General features: G+C 39.3%; 1 protein-coding gene across 11 annotated transcripts in view; it reads left to right on the top strand.

Moving 5' to 3' along the window:
* UTRN (utrophin) overlaps positions 1 to 20,450 on the top strand; it is a 638,628-nt gene that overhangs the window by 307,430 nt on the left and 310,748 nt on the right. The window contains exon 1 of one of the 11 annotated variants that reach the window (XM_030556497.1): positions 2,443 to 2,562. The exons of the other annotated variants lie outside the window; for them this stretch is intronic. Within the exon in view, the coding sequence (XP_030412357.1) occupies positions 2,461 to 2,562 (102 nt within the window). The 5' untranslated portion in view covers positions 2,443 to 2,460. Of the gene's footprint in view, positions 1 to 2,442; positions 2,563 to 20,450 lie in introns of those variants that run through there. 11 annotated transcript variants of the gene reach the window in all.

Here is a 20,450-nt window from a genome sequence, read left to right on the forward strand (position 1 = left end):
AAGATAAGTAACCGTCTTTTACTATCCAGGAAAGAAATCTTGAAATTGCCATGAATAGTTCTCTGAAAACATCCACTCAGTGCACAGCAGCAGTAAAAAAGGCTAACTGTTAGGAACTATTAGGAAAGGGATAGAAAATATCATAATGTCCCTATATCAGACCTATGGGGCACCTGCAGCTTGAATGTCACGTGCAGTTCTGGTTGCCCTGTCTCAAAAAAAAAAAATATGGTGGAACTTGTAAAGATTCAGAGAAGGGCAACAAATATAATCAAGGATATGAAACATCTTTCATACAACGCGAGAGTAAAAAGATTAGGGCTGTTCATCTTAGAAAAGAGACAACTAATGAGGGATATGAAAGAGGTCTGTAAAATCATGAATGGTGTAAAAAAAAATGAGTAGAGAAGTGTTATCCTTTCACACAATACAAGAACCAGGGGTCACCCAATGAAATTAATAGTCAGCAGGTGCAATATAAACAAGATCAAGTACTTTTTCACATAATGCAAAACTAACCTGTGGAATTCATGCTAGGGGATGTTGAGGTGGCCAAAAGCATAACGGGGTTAAAAAAAAGAACTAGGTAAGTTCATGGAGGATATGTCCATCAATGGCTATTAGCCAGGCATGCAACCCCCTGCTCAGATGAACCCAAACTTTGGAGTAAACTGGGAGTAAAAAACAGAGGTGGGTCACTCCATAGTTGTCCTTTTCTGTATACTCCCCCTGAATCTCTGGCCTGCTGGAGTCAGGACAGTGGGCAAGGTGGACCATAGTCTGATCCAGTATGGAAGCTCTTAAGTTCTTAATTCCCATAGGCGAGCAGAGGGATGTCCAGAAACTAACTATACATAAAGAAAGAAAAGGTGGTCAAGAGCCACAGAACATGTTGGTAACTCTCCTTGGGGACATGACCCCCCCATGTTGACACCCAGCATTCTAATTAATATGTTAATTTAATGTTTTGATATGTGTTGGATAAGTGCATTTCGTGTTCTTTTGGAGATGTGGTTATCAGCTGTGTGATTTTTTTTCCTCTTTTAATCTGGAGAATTTTTAGGATGCCATGATAGTGGAAGGCATGTACATGAACGTAAAAATAATTCAAAAGGGTTTTGCTCATTGGGTGTTCTTTCCTCCCTGTGCACTGTTTTTCAATGGGTTTCTAGAACACTTTTTTTTAACTAGTTTGCATTGATTGCCTCACCTGCTATAATCAAAGTTGGATCTGTCTCTGTTTTGAGGCAGTGATGTTGTCCAGTGTTGTCCAAAACTCTATCTGTTTTGCTTCCTGCTGTGTTGATGTTTGTCCTTGCAGCACCTGTAATAGAAATGAAAATGTCTTTATTGACTCACCTCTCTTAAGGAATAAGACATGGCTGCATGTGGTGGTGCTGTAATATGGCTATGTATGTTGGCTGGATTACACTTGGAGTATGGTATAGGTAGAAAAAAAATCCCACATTGTAGTGTCTTATTTCTGCTGTTAGCTTGCTTAAATAATACTGCTTTATGGTGAATATACATCAAAGTGTTGCCTCTGAGGATTCAAAGCAGTGGAGACCCTGTCTAGGGATCATGATTTGAAATGTTCAGTTTGCCAATATCATATTCTCATTCTTGTTGTTTCCATTTCTCAATGAGTCATTCAGGAAAAGGTTCTAACTGGAAATGGCATCTTAAAAATATTCATGCTTGCTGGTGTGGAAATTATTTGTTTGGGAGCCCTTTGGATGAATTAGCTTTAGAAGAGTTTTCACATGAGAGATTTGTCCCCAGCAGTTTTTCCTTTTGTATTAATAATCTAGCTTTAAGATGTGCCTGTATGTGATTGATTATCCCTTAACATAAGGCTGATATAATTAGGGCAAGTATCCCTCTGCTCTTCTCTCAAGATTGATAACATGGTCTGTTGTTCACTCACTCCACAGCTCTGCCAGAGCTGCATTTAGTCTGAGAGGGAGAACACCCTTCTCCAGAGTGAGGGAGTGAATGCCGTTCTCTCTCTCTTTCTCAGTATAAAGCAGCTATACGGGAAGAACTGTTGGGATATGTTGGAGCTGTCTTCCTAAGGGAATTCTGTTTTGTTTCTGAGCTTTAATGTTTCAGTTAGTAATCTCTCTGCTATTCAGTGCATTCCAGTATGGTAGCAGACATTCGGCTGCTCAACAACTTCATTCTTTCTCTGTGCATGCTGAGCTGAGCAAATACTGGCTAGGAGGATCTGTGAAGGGTTTTATTTTCTTGGTTTTTATTTTTTATTGAGAGAAACTTATGTTGTATCAACCTCGTTTGCCTTTGAGACATATAAAGCTTTTTAGCTCTCAAAAGCAGTCCTGGAAGCGAGCATGCTCAGAGAGCGGGTAAATCGTTGTCCAGTGACCCGGAGGAAATGATAGTTGCTCTTCATTTATAATGCACATTCTGAGGTGTCTTCAGAAGTGTGGCAAACTTAAAATGATGGCTGTGGTGAGAACATCTCTGCAGAAAGTTGTGGTCTTGTTGCATCGCTTGCAGAGGATGGCAGTTTCTTCCCCACGTTACCAAAAGCTTTGTAAGGTGAGTAAAAAAAAATGGGGAAAAAACAGATCTTTGGGAGTCTGTAGACCTTACTTTTATCTCAAAAAGCCAACAGATAGGATGGGGTGTCAGGAAGGCATCCGACTCTAGAAAGTAAATTTTGAAAGCCTGTTATATTCTGTTGTACGTACATACATGTGAGTTATTCACGAATGTGAAATATGTTGCTTTAAATGCACTTGCTGAGGTGGTGGGGTTTGTTTCCTTTTTCTTGATAAAATGTATTTGGTTAACATTTAAGGATTTCTGTGAAGAAACTGTTCACATTCAATTACCTTCCTTAGAAGTCTATATTTTTTGGATGATGGTTAGGTTCTGGCAAATGGCTTACAATTCTTTAACTCCTATTTAATTGTTATCCAGGATACTTAAGCTTTCTTAAATTCTTATTTTTTGTTTGTTTTTGAGCTGAAACAAACTTTAAGCAAGCGTATGTTTTCAGCAGGCTAGTAAACAGTGTTAACACTTCTATTTTCCTATTCTATTTTTAGTACTCTACAAAATTTTAAAAAAAGTTAGATGAAAATCATGTTGATAGATTTGACAGCTTTTTGTTTGAATAGAACTATTATCTCATTCCTTGAGACTGAATGTTCAGATTCCAGCAGGACTGTAGTATTGTTCCATACATTGCACAGGTACAGCTGGACAACTTTGTTGCTGTGAAAGTATCCCCAGCAACCCACTTGAAATATTTTTTTTTGGTCACTTCATGGATGCACGACTTTTGAATGCAAGTTTGTGCTGTATTTCGGAAGTCATTTATTAGGCAGTTAACATACCCTGACATAGTCAGTCATGCTCTCATGGATTATTGGAGCCTAACAGGTGGATTCTCTTTCATGACTTTTGACAGTACAATTATAAGGAGAGGTGCATGCCCATGAGAAAAAGGGTATTTTGACATTACCATGAAATCCATTGGCTGTTTTTGAAGCCATTGTTGGTTATCGGTGCTTATGATGTTTTTAAACTCTTTTGTTTCATACTGAAAGTACACACAAATTGCATATGAAGTATGTAAACCAATGCACGCCTGAAGGTAAACTGAGAAGTTCTCAGTGTTCATTTTTTATTAGATTGGAAAATGGCATGCTGCTAGCTAATCATGAAGTTTTGCATCAATGTGAGAGAGTTTCTGTTGGGGGAAATTTGGAGGTGAAAGAAGCTACAAAGACATTGCCCAAATGCTTTATATTCTTTCATTGTCTCTTTCATTACTTCCAAACTTGACCATAAAGTGATAATTGTTTAACATAATGTAAGTTAGCACGGGTAGAGTTTTGGCATGTCAGGATGATCGTACTCCCTTTGTATATACATTTGAAATTGTCCTGTTTACCTAAAGTAGTTAAGTGATGTTTTAATTCACAGAAATGAATAATTGAGGATAGCTAGTTTGTTGTGTAAATGCAAGTTATTTAAGCATGTCTGCTTCAGTACTTTTTGTTTTTCATTTTAACAGTGAATAATTTGCTTTGATAAAGAACATTTGTTATGCAAATAAAGCATTTTTTTATTAATGGAGAAGAAAACGTTCATTCTCGCTTTCCTTTGCAAAATTACTAGTAATTATGAATACATAAAAGCATCTTTTTAGTCATTTTTATGTTTGTAGATAAACTACCTTGTAACAGAATGTTTGTCAACCTGGTAGTAAGTACTCAATGAATCCTATAGATGGGAGATAATAGCAGCAGTAATGGTGTACTGAGTGGAAGTCTAGACACTAATCGTGTATATAGTTTTCTGACTTTAAATCTACCCATGGGATACTAAAAATCTTAAAGAAGCTGTTACTTAAGACATTTTCTGACTGAATGGTAAGCTCTGGGAAATTTGAGATTATATATTGTATGTTTTTCTTTAAAAACTTTGCTTTAGTGCTCTTAAAGATAGCCTGGTGATTAAACTGGAGTTTGACTTGTTCTGCCCTGCTAAATCAGCTACTGATAGAAAAGGAAATATTTACAAACCCAGCCACTTCCAGCAGGTGTCAGTGTAAGGCAGTGATATGTGAGACTGATGATGGAACGTTTCATTCCTTTTTTGCTTCTGAGAATTAAATTACAAATTGAAAACCGTTTTTAAGGAAATCATTATTTACACTCAAGTTGTTGTCTCCACCTCCTCAAATCTTTGAAAAAAAAATGCGGTATCTACTTCTCTTGTATATTCATGGAAATATAGCATTAACAGTTAAATACTGCATGAGAAGTTACATAATCATTATTAGGGTTTTGAATGAACAAATTGGTGCCTCATTTTTTTCCTTGTTGCATAACCTAGGAAATGCTAATTACCTTCCATGTAAAAGAAGCCCCTTCTGTGATTAGTGAGAAAGTCAGCAACGGCAAAGAGATTAACATCAACAATATAAATGCTCAGATGAACAGAGTGCTTATCTAATTAAGAGCATCATAAACGAAAACGGGCATGATCCTCAAATTGTAATCAAAACTGCTTTTTTTCTAATTTAGTAGCATGGTAAAGTAATAACTTAAAACTCAGAGTCTTCAGACTGTAAATTTGTTAAAAGCAGAAACAAAACCCAGCCCTTCCTTAAACTACATTTAGAATGTTGCTGAAATGGAAGATCATACAAAATTCTAAGTTCAGGTTAATATTTCATATGTGAGGAATTCCTTTTTCCTCTGACTTCTCCAGATGAACACAATGATGAATACTTAAGTCTTTTTTTTTCTGATAATCCTCCACTGAACCTGCTACGTAACTGTGGTACGTTGAAATCATTTGAGGACATAACTAGTATTTATAGCAGCACAACAGTTACATTGTACCAGAACATACTAGTGTCATCATTCAATGGTTAACTTCGCCTTATTTGTCAGACACAATTTTTTTAAAAATAGTTTATTGCATCATAAAATTCAGAAGTAAGAGATGGAATAACCTAAAAGGCCAATTGTTGAATGCAAAAGTGTTCAAAGAGCACATTTTCTACTGTTATGTCCAAAGTGGTTCACTGAAGACTAGAGAAGTTGCTTCATGAGAAGGTATAAAACTGATAGATTTTTTCCCAGAAGCGAAAACTGCAACATTACTTATGAAAACAGTATATGAAATTAGAAAGCTTTTATGAATGCTTGTAACAAAAATGATAAAATGTTTTATAGCTCAAGCAGGTAAATATAGGGAACATTTTGAAATATGCATTATGTTGTTGGAGAATTACAACACACTATTAGCACGTATGCAGACCAATTGAAAGAGAGAATGGGAAAGAGCTGGTATTTGAAGAGAGAATATTCTTTTGAAACAATGTGTTCGTTAAAAAATTATAAAATATGTATAAATTCATATTTTAAAGATAATCGTCCTTTTCTGCTATTTATTTTCACTACTGTTATTGAATATACTAAAATATAGTAACATTAAAAGTTTTGAACCATGGAAATATAGGACTGAAAGGACCTTGACAGTTCATTTAATCCAGTCCCCTGCACTGAGGCAGGACTAAGTATTATCTAGACCATCCCTGATAGGTATTTGTCTAACCTGTTCTTGAAAATTTCTCATAGTGGAGAATCCACAACCTCCCTAGGTAATTTGCTTAACTACCCATACAGTTAAGAAGTTTTTCCTAATGTCTAACCTAAATCTCCCTTACTGCAATATAAGCCCATTATTACTTGTCCTGTCTTCAGTGGTTAAAGAGGACTGTTTGTCACCCTTTTCTCTATAACAGCCTTTTATATACTTGAAGAGCGTTATCATGTCATACCTCTGTTTTCTTCTCCAGACTAAGCAAACCCACTTTTTTCAATCTTTCCTCCTTGGTCATGTATTCTAAACCTTTAATCAGGTTTGTTTCTCTCCTCTAGACTTTCTCCAATTTGTCCAAATCTTTTCTGTAGTGTGGTCCCAAAACTGGATACAATATTCCAGTTGAGGCCTTATCAGTGTTGAGTAGAGTGGAAGAATTACTTCTCGTGTTTTGCTTGCAATACTCCTGCTAATACATCCCAAATGATGTTCACTTTTTTTGTGACAGTTACATTGTTGGCTCTTATTTAGTTTGTGATCCTCTATAACCCCCAGATCGTTTTCTGCGGTACTCCTTCCTAGGCAGTAATTTCCCATTTTGTATTCGTGTAACTGATTGATCTTTCTTAATTGTAGTCGTTCACATTTGTCCTTATTGAATTTCATCCTATTTAATTCAGACCATTTCTCCAGTCTGTCAAGATCATTTCGAATTTGCAACCCTCTAAGTTTGGTATCATCTGCAGACTTCATAAGTGAACTCTCTATGCCATTATCCAAAACATGTAAGAAGATATTGAATAAAATGGTTATAATGAACACTAAGGCAGCTCAAAGTCATCTTTCACGTGACGTTGGTGATGTCCTCATATTTTGAAAGTAGCAATAACTAGAGGTCTTTGTGATGGGATCTCTGGAGTAAAACCTGGAACTGGGGTACTGCTGTGCCCCCTTAACTCTCCAGCCTAAGCTGTCTCTCACAATGCTTTGTTACTGACAAGCACCAAAGTCCGCCAGTTCCTGTTATCACTCTGTACAACAGCATGTGGGGTCCCACGCCCAGCTAGATTGCATGAATGCTCCCTGAGCCACTCATGAATCACACTGAAAAAGGCACCAGCCAAATGCTCCCAACCTTGTACCCCAGAACTATGTGGTCTTGCCCTGGTCAGAAGCCTGACCAGTGTAAGTTTATTACTCAGTCTGCCCCTCCCTGGATGTGGAGGGGATACACACTAGCCTTTATAAACTGAGCTGAGATTTCCCATTCATTTCAACCAAAATATAGTTTTAGCTAAAATATAAAACAAATTTATTAACCACAGAAAGATTTTAAGTGATTATAAGTGGTTGCACAAAAGGTCAGAGATAATTACCAAAGAAAATAAAAGGTAAGCACACAGTCTAAATCTTAAATCTTATTAGACTAGGCAGTATTTGGATCAAGCAGTTGTTCTTATCTCACTGGATGTTGCAGCCAGGTTACTGTTTTAATACATAGTCTGTCTCCTCTAGCAGTAAGTCTCTGAAGCTTACAACATGTTTCAGTAACAACCATACGGCAAAATCTCATAACTTCATACACACTGGTGCAATACGTATTTTGACAGAAGAATCTGTTTCATATGATATGTTACATGGCATATTTTGTATGAAATATATCATAATTATATGATGGGTGAATATGGGGGCTACAGGGTGTTGCTTTGAGGTACAGAGTGCTACAGTCTTATGGAAGTTTGAAAAACATGACTGGGAATAAAGCAAAAAAAATCAATAAAAGGATAGTTGTGGCAAAAGGCTAGAGTAAAATTGTGGCCTACTGAAGTCAATGCAGGTTTTTCCATTGACTTCAGTGGAACCAGGATTTCACCCTTAATATTTAAATGGTCTGAACTTGGTAAAGTATTGACATCTGTTCAAGCTGATGACGTAGTGTCAATCAATTGGGTGCAAAAAGGAGAAACCGTAGCAGAGTAAAAGGACACTGTGGGGAGAGAGAACAAGAATTTCCTGAAGCAGCTCTTGGGGTGGTCAAAACCACAGGATACTGGACCTGTGGCATTGTTTAACTACCTTATATTTGATGAGTGACAAGTACAGCCATATGTACATCATCAGAGACATTCCTGAACTATGTATAAGACAAATTTATGATCTCAATAGTAGGAACTCTGGAGCTAATTCTCATTTATAGTATGGCTGCTTTATATTGCTCTGTCAGTGTGAAGAGACCTTAAAGTGAGAGTAAATGTAATTTATGCCCCTTTTAAGGTCACTTCACAATCCCAGAGCTGCTTAGTCGCATTAACAACACAGTGAAAGTCCCAGAGTATGGCTGCTGCACTTGGGAATTTTACTGTGCTGTAGCAGTGTCCACACTGGACAGACAGCAAGCTGGTGTGCTGTAGATTCACACCCTAGCTTGCAGCTCAGTAACTTGCCATGCAAACAAGTCACAAGACTCAGATACTCCATCTACAAAGATCTGCCACCAGCGAACTTGTTGACAATTATAAGAACGAAAGCAAACCTTGGGAACATGAGCAATTTGAATAAGGAATGAGCTTAAAGAATGCTCTAGCATAAGGATATTAGATTTCAGGAGAGTGAATTTTGAGGAATTGAGGAATCAAGTGAATAATGTCTGATGAGAGTCGGTAGTAAGATCCCCCTTTTTGGAAGAAGCCTGACAGAAATATGATGATTGAAAGACAACACACTATTAATGTTGAAAAATACAAAAGCAAAGAACAATTAGTGACCAATATGCTTTTATAAAGTACCACTCAAAGATCTGAAGGTTGTTTTTAAAACATCTGCGCTGTAAATTGAAGGCAACCCAAAGAGGGATGGTTTGCATGGGGCAATTAAGAGCAGCAACAGTAGGTTGGTGGAATGCTAGTGAGAGAGACTAAAGAATTTATAAGAATTGAGAGGAAAGGATTGCTAGAGAGAAATTAATAAATTAAGAGTGAATTAAATTAAATGAAGTCCTATCTGGAATCTGTCTCCCGCAAGCAAAATAAAGAAATGTAAACAACTATGAAGTCTGAAAGATCCTATAAAAAACACTGTTGGCAGAAAAACAGGCAAGGTAATACTTGGAAATATGAACACTTGCAACTCAACTGGCTCAGGTTTCAGAGTGGTAGCCGTGTTAATCTGTATCAGTAAAAACAATGAGGAGTCCTTGTGGCACCTTAGAGACAAACAGATTTATTTGGGATTCTGGGAAGTGGATTCTACCCCACGAAAGCTTATGCCCAAATAAATCTGTTTGTCTCTAAGGTGCCACAAGTATTCTTCATTGTTTCAACTGGCTCAGTTTACATGCAGTATAGAGTATTTAAGGAACTGATAACAATTTACATTTAAAAAGCCATGGAAAACTTAATGAGGTACTGGGAAAGACTTGGGAGAAAAAAGCATATTAGTACTGATCTTCAAAGAAAGAAAGTCATCTTGGAAACTACTGTCCTCTATCTATCCCCTCTCCCTAGTAAAAATATGGAAGGAATATTGAGAGAGAAAATAATTAAAAATCTATAGAAAAACAGAGACAAGAAATAAGAGAGAAGAGTTTATAAATAGATACTGATAAAAAGTAATTGATTGCTTTTTGTTAGAATTTATGAAATTTGTGGATGAAGGGAAAACAGTGGGATCAATCTATTTGGATTCAGAAAAACATTTGATACTGTATATCCCAGTCTGATTGAGAAAAATATAACTGATATTGCTTTGGAATGAGCCTTGTCTTGGTTGGATTGAAAACTGGCTCTAGTGTATTACACTGCAATTCATCATAAGCCTGTGTGTATTTAGTTAGGACATGGCGGTTAATGTGGTTCCATCAATATCTGCCTTAGGTCTGGTTGGTCTTAACATTCTTTTTAAGGTGTTGATCTAGAGGTGAGGTAAACCATACATTAATTCTAAATTAGAAGGAGTTTTGGACATCATTGAGAACAGGAAAATAACTCAGAGACAGGTAACAATTAAAAATGTAGGCAAAAATATAAATCATGGGACTGGAAGGGACCTCGAGAGGTCCTCTAGTCCAGTCCCCTGCACTCATGGCAAGACTATATTATCTAGACCATTCCTGACAAGTGTGTGTCTAACTTGCTTTTAAAAATCTCCAATTATGGAGATTCCACAACCTATCTAGGCAATTTATTCCAATGCTTAACCACCCTGACAGTTAGGAAGCTTTTCCTAATGTCCAACCTAAAGCTCCCTTGCTGCAATTTAAGCCCATTGCTTCTTGTCCTATCCTCAGAGGTTAAGGAAAACCATTTTTCTCCTTCCTCCTTTTATGTACTTGAAAACTGTTATGTCCCCTCTGTCTTCTCTTTTCCAGACTAAAGAAACCCAATTTTTTCAAATCTTCCCTCATAGGTCATGTTATCTAGACCTTTAATCACTTTTGTTGCTCTTCTCTGGACTTTCTCCAATTTGTCCACATCTTTCCTGAAATGAAATAGAAATTTGAAAAATGAAGGTAGGGAAAAATAATTCGAAACACTAATACTCAATGGGAGTAAAAAATTTAGAAAGCAGTAATGTCTGCTGTCACACTTTAAATATTTATTGACATCAAATTAGACTTGATTTGGTGTGTGTGTCTGTGTGTGGTGGTGGAGAGGTGGTAAATAAAAGGCCAGGGCAACTAGGGATGCATTTACACAGGCATTATGTCATGGGACAGGGAGATAACCATCCACATGTCAAATGTTATGTTGAGGTTTGAGCATCTGTAGCAAAAGAGAGAGTGATAAATTGGAGGAAGATCAGAGAAGAGCATGAAATGGTTGGGAACTAGAGGAATTTACTTATAAAGACAGATGAAAAGTGCTAAAGATGTAGAGTTTGGCCAGTATTTGAGTGTTGGGATGTCACATAGCCATTTCCAAATATTTGAAGAGTGTAACCACTTACCAAAGATGTATATTATTTACTATAAGGGGTAATAATTCAGAGTACTAGAATGAAATAAGTTATATAAACTAAATTTATGGAAAAGTTTTTGACAGTAAGAAGTAGTACCCTGTGACTTCCCAAGGGGTGTAGTTCGTTAGAGGCCTCAACATCTGTCCCATTTTGAGACTAAACTAGACAAAATTCTTGTGGTTCTATAATAGGGAACAATTGTGTGAAACCTGATGTTAAGACTGGATGACCTGAGACACTTTGTTCTTTTAGGGCTAGTCTACACTATTGCGCTACGTTGGTGCCAGTGCACTGATGCGGCTGTGCTGCTCTAGCCAGGGGTGGCTCTAGGCATTTTGCCAACCCAAGCACGGCAGGCTGCCATGCACGCCTACGGGAGGTCCACAGCCTGCCTGCCGTGCACGCCTGCGGGAGGTCAGCTGAAGCTGCGGGACTAGGAGACCCTCTGCCGGCAAGCTGCCAAAGGCAGCCTGCCTGCTGCCCTCGCGGCGACCGGCAGAGCGCTCCCAGTGGCTTGCCGCCCCAAACACACACTTGGCATGCTAGTGCCTAGAACCGCCCCTGGCTGTAGCATGTCAGCTGAAGATGTGCTTTGCCAACATGAGAGTGCTCTCCCTCGGTGTAATTACACCACCTCAGTGAGAGGCAGAAGCTATGTTTGTGGGAGAAGCGTCTCCTGCCGACTGGTGTGGGTCAATGTAACTTGTTTCGCTTGAGGGCGGGGGGTGGCTTTTTCACATCCCAACTAAAGTTACATCGACTTAAGTGGTACTGTAGACAAGCCTGCAGTCTCTAAATTCTGATTCTAATAAGAACACAGTTTAATATTCTGTATAACTTGTGACCTCAGGTGATTCTGCTTTTTCCACTTGTTCTTTTTTTTTGGTATTCCTGATGCATTTTCAGGCCTGGCTTTTAATCCTCCAAAAGGAGGTATATTATATATCACCTGCTTTCTGTGGCTAGGAGCTTCTTTTCAAGTGAAGGTTGCTCATCCTCTTGGAAATTATTATGAGCAGGAGCTCAAATAATTGAAAAGGAAGATAAAGTGGTTTGTTTCAGCCTGTTTCTTTTCATAGCCCCTTCTCTAATTTTAATTTGTTGGAGGTCTATAAAATTTATAAATAGGATTTGTGTATTAAAGTAGGTCATGCTTACGAGTGCTCAGTGCATAACATGGACATCTGGAGATGCCAGTCTTTTGTTTGAAAAAGAGAATGAGGAGAAACAAAATGGGAGCAAGCACAAAGAAATTCAGGTTTAATATTTTAACTTCCCCATCAATCATTATTTTTAGCAAGTAGAATAAACTTAAGCAAAATGGAAACAAGACAAGCCCAGATACTGTGTATTTTTTTTAAACAATGTTTTAAAAGCAGTATTTTAAAAAAAAAATATTTCAGGACATTCTTTAGAAATCATATCAGGTTTAGTTGTGTGTCTGGCTTGTTGAACTGAAAACAACTTGGCCACTGCAGAAAAACGAAAATTAAGACGGAATATAGGGTATATTTATTCAAGACTGAGCGTGGGATTAATGGGAATATTGACTTCCTTGAACTTCATGTGTTCACAGGAACTGGATCAATATTTGATATATGATGTCCTCTATAATAGTATTTTACACAGCGCTTTTTGATTGCTACTCTTTTTGCAGTGCAAGAACTCTTTTCTGTCCCACTAGCATCCAACTGTGAGCTTGCCTCAGCCCAAATCCCATACTCCTGCATAAAAGTCATATGTGATACACTGTTTCATAATGTCTCCCTCAAGCAGTACTTAGGCATTTCTAAATGGCTCCAAGGAAGGATTATAATGATTCACCAACTCTTTCCTCCAAAACTGCCTATCTTCTCCAAATATAACATAATTCTGTTTCACACAGATCACCAGAACTAATAGCATGGACACTGCACTTGCTGAACAACTAGAAAAATAAGCAACCTCTTTTGAAGTTGTAGTGCCATCCCAGCCATTAGGAACTCTGAAAGAATGATGCAATGTGAACTCCTATCACCTCTTACCCTCCCTTTCTTAACAGGTGCAGAGAGTGAGGAGACCAAATGTCCTTAGGTCACATGTGAAACTGAATATTTCACATTAAAGTTTGCTGAGCTAATAACTGCAGACTTGCTTTGGTTTTATGCTGCACTGTCCCATATTCACTTAACGTACAACTCGTACCATAGTTTGCTACAAAGCTTTTCACCGGAAAACAAATAATTTTTGCTATATGGTGTGTGAGTGTAAAGTTACTGTTGGTGAAAGGTGAGGGTGACTATCCTGTAGACTGATGTATGTTTGTATAGTTGTCACTAAAGAAAATAATAATATGCAGTGCCATTGGTACCTTAAGGTGGTATTTTCTATTCTACATTAAGTATATGTATTATTGCAAATTCAGTGACAAATAAAAATACTAGGATGCTGTAAATGTTAATTGTGCAGTGGTGACCACTGAATCTGCAGGCTAGGTACTGCTCTGGCAAGGGAGTACAAGCTTTTCCACATTGTCCCAGCAGCGTAGCAAATCTCTGACCCGGAAACACTATGCTCTAATGGAGGGACGGATACTTCAGTCTCAATGCTTGTTCTGTTCTTGCCTCTTTGGCTGAGGCTGACAACTAATGTGCCAATTAGTGCTAATTGTGGTGGGCTTTGTGGTTTGGTCCCTGAACAGTAACCTGAGGTCACGACTTTCTATCATTGCCATCTTGGTCTCAGTTTGAACCATATTGGAGAGGAAGGACACAGTATTAGCCCACTGAGCCAACCAGTCATCTTTCGTGTTCTGTTTCAAATGTTCCAGTTCAATCACTCTGTCTGGTTCGCTCTGTGATGCAAAAGAATTACTCAGTGGCTTCAGCATCCAACATTACAAAATAGAGAGAGTTCACAATTCCCCCCCGCCCCCTATACCTCCCCGAAACTGACAGACCTTCCAAAAATCTCCCCATGTCCGTCCCACGCTTACCCTTCCCCATTTCTCTGTTTGGAGGCAACACTTTCCCCCTCCTTGTCCATAAAAAGATCTTTACGGTTCCTAATGGTATTTGCTGGGCCACTATGTATTTGCCAGACACTGGCAGCTTAACAGCAGAAACATGCAGACTCCCTCAGGTATTTTCACTAAAAAGAAAATCTCCTTTCAGTCTGATCTTTCACTGTGTATTGTCTAATAGTGTCACAAAACAATCAGCTCTGAATTGCTTCCTTTACTTAAAAAAATTAATACAGTCTGAGAGAAGTGTGGTGATTTGTCTTGAGGCAAATAATATGGATTGTGTCAGAGTAGTGATTCTTTGAAATAAAGTGATAAAATCTCTCCTTTGTGTAGAAGCATGTGTAAAAAGAAATAGAAAGATAGTAAAAGAGAGATTTGATTAGTAATGGGCCTGTGCAGTAAAATTTGGAATTGTACCTCAGTGAAAATCAAGGTGTTACAGTCCTTAAATTAACCGGATTCCTGGAATCTGATTATTTTCTCGAACTTTTTTTCCCTACATACAATTCTAATTTTGTCAACATTTTTTTAAAAAGGCGTGCGTACGTTTCATTTCCCCCTTATCCTCCCTGGCGCCTAAACTGTAGTTCTATGCTAAAGGGAAAAACTCTTTGGTAGCGACAGAAATGATGAGCTGCAAGATTCCATGGCACTCAGCACAGCCTGTAGTGTTCAGAGCATGACGTTCATGTATTTTTTGCAATGCACACTTATTTTTCCCCTTTCCTTCCCAGGAGCAGGAAACCAGCCTTCCTAATAGAACAGATTTTTACCGAACCAGCACAATCAAGATCTGATGATATTGTTTGAAAAGCTTAGAAAAAATGTGACTGTATGATTTAAATTGAGGTTTTGCAGCAGAGAATAAGCCTTGAAAGTGTCCGCATTAGTCCTTTGAATGACAGTGCTAGCAATTGTAGCTCAGCTGTTCAGCTGAAAAATGAGGCAGTGTTTTTCTAGTGGCTAGAATGAATGTCCTGAGTTCTGTTCCCAACTACTCCACTGCACTCTTGAGCAAATTGCTTAACGTCTTTCTCTTGGAAAGTCACAAGGATAAAAAGAGAGCACTTAAACTTTTGAGATGAAAGGAGTGCAATTTAAGAGCAAACTCCTGTATACACCAATAAACTATTTTTTATGCCACTCATAGCTGATTTTTAGAGGATCCATTATTATTAGTCTCAGCTGTTGATTGGTTAGGTTTGGAAAATGAAAAAAATCAGAGGGAACCAAGTTATCAGACTGCTAGTGTTCTACCCATAAAAGAACGACTGGATTCCCTACTGATCTAAAAATAAACAATATACAAGCTTCTCCTGTGGTAGAGGTAAATTACCAAGAGTGGGGACTAGACAGAGTAAAAACAGATGGATCATATGGAATTTTTGGGTTGCAAAAGAAGGGAAAACGGATCACCCCCCCCAACTTTGCCAGAACAATATGCAGCTATTGAAATGAGGCCCTAACTTGTACAATTTGCTATGCTGATGAAACCAGAAAACTTCCTGACAGGAAGGATAATGATAACGTGAAATGTGTAGATAGAAATATGCTAAAACCTTTGGAATTTATCAAAATGGAAGACCGCATATATATCAAATGTTTGTATCGCATCCACATGAGGACCAAAAAAAGAAGTTAATGAGCAGATTTATTTTCTGTTGTGAAGCTGTCTGAAACATAGCTCTGGGACAGAATACAACAGGCAGTTAAATAGAAAACTGCTATAGGAAGGCTTTAAACTTTATTCTTTCCAGACCTAACTCCAATTATCTACAGAATGTGGAAGAGGACTGTGATTTAGAGTCCCTTAAAAAGCCTATGGCATAAAGCTATATATGATGATTTGTTGGTTTAAACTGATTTAACATGTTTAGACATCCATTTCTGTTTGGTACTGTCCCAACATCTGTGCAGAAAATGATTCTTTGTCAGTTTTATTTATATTTACACACCTACACACTCCAGTTTTTTATTTTCCATACCTCTCTTCCACCTGCTGGTTTGGTATTTAATTTCTTGATACTTATATTATTACTTTTACACACTTAATTCTTGGGTGGGATGAGTAAAGGAAGTGAAAGGCAACTCTCTAATCTAGATGTCTGCATAGCTCAGTAGACAGACTTGTGCTAGTTTCTTGTGAGCTAGTGCACTAAAAATAGCAGGGTCGATGTTGTGGCACAGGCTGTGGTTCATTCTAGCTGCTTGAGTCCCAGCCCACTCTGCCCCCTGGATCCAAGCTTAGATGGCTAGCTCAAGTTGCTGTCTGTCCCACATTGTCTACACTGCTGTTTTTAGTGCACTGGTTAGAGCTGCTAACTCAAACTGGGAGGCATGATTCCAGCTGCAGTATAAGCATACACCTATGTGGCAGTTTGTGCACTTCATTCTCCTGGGTGGTCCCTGAAGGAATTTACCATGATCTTTGCCCAAGGGCCCCTGACATGGTGGAGCAATTGAGCATTACCACGCCAAGTCCAGGAAGTATCCAGTTTTGGAGGTAGCTTTGTTACCTGTCACAGGAGAGGAATTTTGCCATGCCTGCTGGCAGCATTCAACCATCATTCAAACACGATGCTCTGAGTCTTAGGAGGGTGAAGATGAAGTAGAGACTCCTTAGGAAAGCACAAGAACGCCTAACAGAGCATATGCAGCAGAGGCCCAGTCTGCAGTATAATCCTCCAGTATCTCCCCTCCTGAAGATTCTGCCATTGTAAGTCAGGAGTTAGCTCTCAAATTAAATATTCTGCCAGCTCCTGAAAATCCCACAAGTATAATTTGAAATCTGCATTCAAGGGCAAGCAATCACCAAGCCAGCAGAGAGACTGCCATAGATATCTCTAATTCAGGAATCACTCCTCACATAGCAGACAAAGCCTGAGTCATTATTCTCCATCGGGTTATCCAGTCATGCAGATGGTGGAGAAACAGGAGTTCTGTGATGGAATGAACTTTGCTGCAAATTCTGGATTTACAAGCTCTTTACAATGGATATCGGCCAACTGAGCTGTGAAATGCATGTGGACCAGCAAACTGCTCTTATGGGACTAAAGTCCATGTATCTACAGCATATTAGAACGTCAGTTTCCTAATTAGTCTACTTTTATTTGGGAGGTTTTTATTTCTTTTGGTGTATATGGCTATATGAGAAGTTCTCTCACTGCTCAAGAGGAAGTTAAGGGGTGACTTGATTAGTCTATGTGGACAACAAATATTTAATCTTGGACTCTTCAGTCTAGCAAAGAAAGATAACATGATGCAGTGGCTGGAAGTTGAGTCTAGACAAAGTCAGACTGTAAATGAAGCATAAATTTTTAACGGGGAGAGTAATTAACCATTCAAACAATTTACTAAAGGTCATAATGGAGTCTCCATCACTGACCATATTTAAATCAAGATTGGATGTTTTTCTGAAAGATATGGTCTTGGAATTATTTTGGGGAAATTGTATGGCTTGTATTGTACATGATCCCAATGGATCCTATTGGCCTTGAATCTATAAATTCATAGAAATACAGGGTTAGAAGGGACATGAAATCCATGGCCATGCTTTGAGGCCGGATGAAGTATACCTAGACCATCTCCAACAGGTGTTTGTCTAATCTGTTATTAAAAACCTGCAATGATAAGTATTCTACAACCTTTTTAGGTAATCTGATGCAGAATTAAATTGGAAAACAGAGTTTTCTAGAGCAATTAGATTTCTTGCAAGAGATCTGCTCACAAATCTGTGGTTAGGTAAGCACAATCTATAATGCCAATCATTCATGGTCGTACTTCTTTCTTTTTGAGCTCCCCAAAGGCACCATACTTCTGAGATGATCATGGTTAGCCATGCCAGCAGTCTGTCATATTTTCTTGTGTGAGAGTTCAACTGTCTGTATGTTTACTTTTATTCAAGTCTGCTTTCTAACGCTCTCCCTAGCCAACGTTATGGGTTAGTGGAAAATGCTGCTTCTGTATTCAAAAAGCATATTGTGTCTTCTAAAATGACAAAATTGCTTTATGTACCTTAGAGCATAGAATCCCAAATGGCCGTACTTGTGTTTGATGTCCCATCAATTCACTTCACAACAATTTTTCAGCAGATGGTGCATGAACTCACAAAGTTTGGGAGCTGCTGCTGGAATAAAACCACCTTGAGCACTTCCCAAAACAGTCCCAGCCAGGAGCACCATGAGGAAATGTTAGTTGTCAACAATCTGAAAGTTAATGAACCATTTAGAAAATCATCCAAGCTTTCTTTCTTTCCTTCTTTCTTTCTTTTCTCCATAGTAGCCAAATCCTTCAGAATTTCCATAGCCCAGCTTGATCAAATGCTGTTTTAGAAAAGATTGCTGTACATAATATCCAAACAGCTAGTCACTACTATAATTAAAGCTTATTCTACTCACTCCATTGGGGACACAGAACTGAACTGCAGTATTTCCAGTGTGATCACAATGGAGCTGTGCATGGTCTGTTACTTACCTATGCTGTCTATCTTATGCTGTCCACTTTTGTGGGCATGTGGATAAGGTCACCTACATATTTCAGCTTGAGTGATGTAAATAGACTTGGTTTAAAATAAGAGAGAGAGACTGTAGTTCTCTTGAGATAAATCAATTGTCCCGCAGGTGTGGGAGGAATTTCAAAGTTGCAAACAGAGCTCAATGATGAGTTTGCTAAGAAGGCAGATGTTACTGAAGATAGGAAAATGTGTTCTAAGATTTGCCATCTGGGTTTAGAAAGGAGGATAAAAAGATGGCTTGGTGTGATTCCACCTAGTGCATTTCTTCTATTAAAATTTTAAATATGTTAAGTATAATCCTAATTAAAATTGAGAACCAACATTACTAACTAGTATATGGAGAGTTGAAGCAGCTGGGCATGCATAGAATAGGCATTCATAGAAGTTGCTGAGTACACCATGATCCTTTTTATGTTCTTCTCATCAAGTACCTTCTAGTAGAACTTGCATGCAGCTCTTCTTGTGACTTAGTCTGTAGCATGTAGATTTTATATTGTTGTACACTCAAATGTTCCTTCCCCTTTTTGCTGAAATTTTGGAGCATTTTGTTCACCCTAAAAATATAGTGTGTGTGTTTCTGCATTAAAAAGGTCTCGTATGGTTGACATGATTGATATGTAGGACTCGGTCAACAATTAGAGCTGTTTGGGCAGACCTCCGGCTAGTACTGCTCTGCATAGTTGTAGTGGTCCACCCACGGGATCCAAGGGCATGATCAGGTTGCAACAAGTTTCTTCTTAATCACAGTATTTAATAGTGAAGTGTGCAATATGTTATAGGCATTATTGTTAACCAGAGCATGAGAAGTCTATAGAGTTATTTTTTAAGGTTAGAAGATTTCCTCTTCCAGTGAGTTTTATATGCAGGAATGAACTGTATATCAGGGTGGTCAAACTTACTGGTCCTCTGAGCCCCATCGGACAAATCTTCAGAAGTTTGAGAGCCAGGACACACCTGCTGGGGGTCAGGGCTCAGGGCTTCAGCAGTGCAAGAAGAGCCTGATGGGGTTCAGGGCTTCAGGCTTCAGCGTGAGCCCCTCCTCCCCTCAGGGCAGAAACCCTGACACCTCCCTCCCCACTAGGCAGAAGCTCCTACCCTATCACCCCACTGCAAGGCAGAGGTCCTGAGCTCTACCCCGCCCAGTCTGGTAGGTGGAGAATAGGGTGAGAGTGTGGAGCTAAGTTCTCTCTAGGCTGAATGGCTGCACAGCAGCCTATTAAGCGCCATGCAGCTGCTCAGGGCTGCGGTGGGGAGAGTCCTCTTTCTCTGGTCCCAACCTAGCCTGGCCTGGACCTGCCACGGTTATGGGAGATGTGCCCCAGCCCGGCCCAGTTGTGGGAGAGGCGCCTCTTCTGCATCCCCAACTCAGCCCTTGCCTAGACCTGCTGAAGCCATGGGAGAAGTGCCTATCCCGCAGCCCCAGTCCTGGAGCTGCTGTGGTGGAGAGAGGCCCTCTTCTCTCCCCACCATAGCCCTGGGGCAGCCTGCACCCCAAACCCCTCATCCCTGGTCCCACTCCAGAGCCCTCCCCCCAGCCAGAGCCCTCCCCACCTCAACCCTCTGCCCCAGCACTGAGCTCTCTCCCATACCCCAAACCCCTCATCCTCAGCCCCACTCCCAGCTGGAGCCCTCATCCCCTCCCCGCATCCTGGCTTCAGTCCTGAGCCCCCTCCCCTGTCAATGAATTTTGTTATATGCACCAATATGGAGCTGATTTGTTTGAGGGAACACTGATGTGGGGGTGTTGCAAGCAGCACTTTAACAGTAAAAGAGCTGCAGGTGGCTCGTGAGCCACAGTTTGGCACTTCACGCGCTGTGTGTGTGTGTGTGTGTGTGTGGGTGTGGGTGCACGTGCGCAGATATAAATATTTGTTTTAAAGTATGCTT

This window comes from Gopherus evgoodei, chromosome 3, assembly GCF_007399415.2.
Source record: "Gopherus evgoodei ecotype Sinaloan lineage chromosome 3, rGopEvg1_v1.p, whole genome shotgun sequence".
Lineage (NCBI taxonomy): Eukaryota > Metazoa > Chordata > Testudines > Testudinidae > Gopherus > Gopherus evgoodei.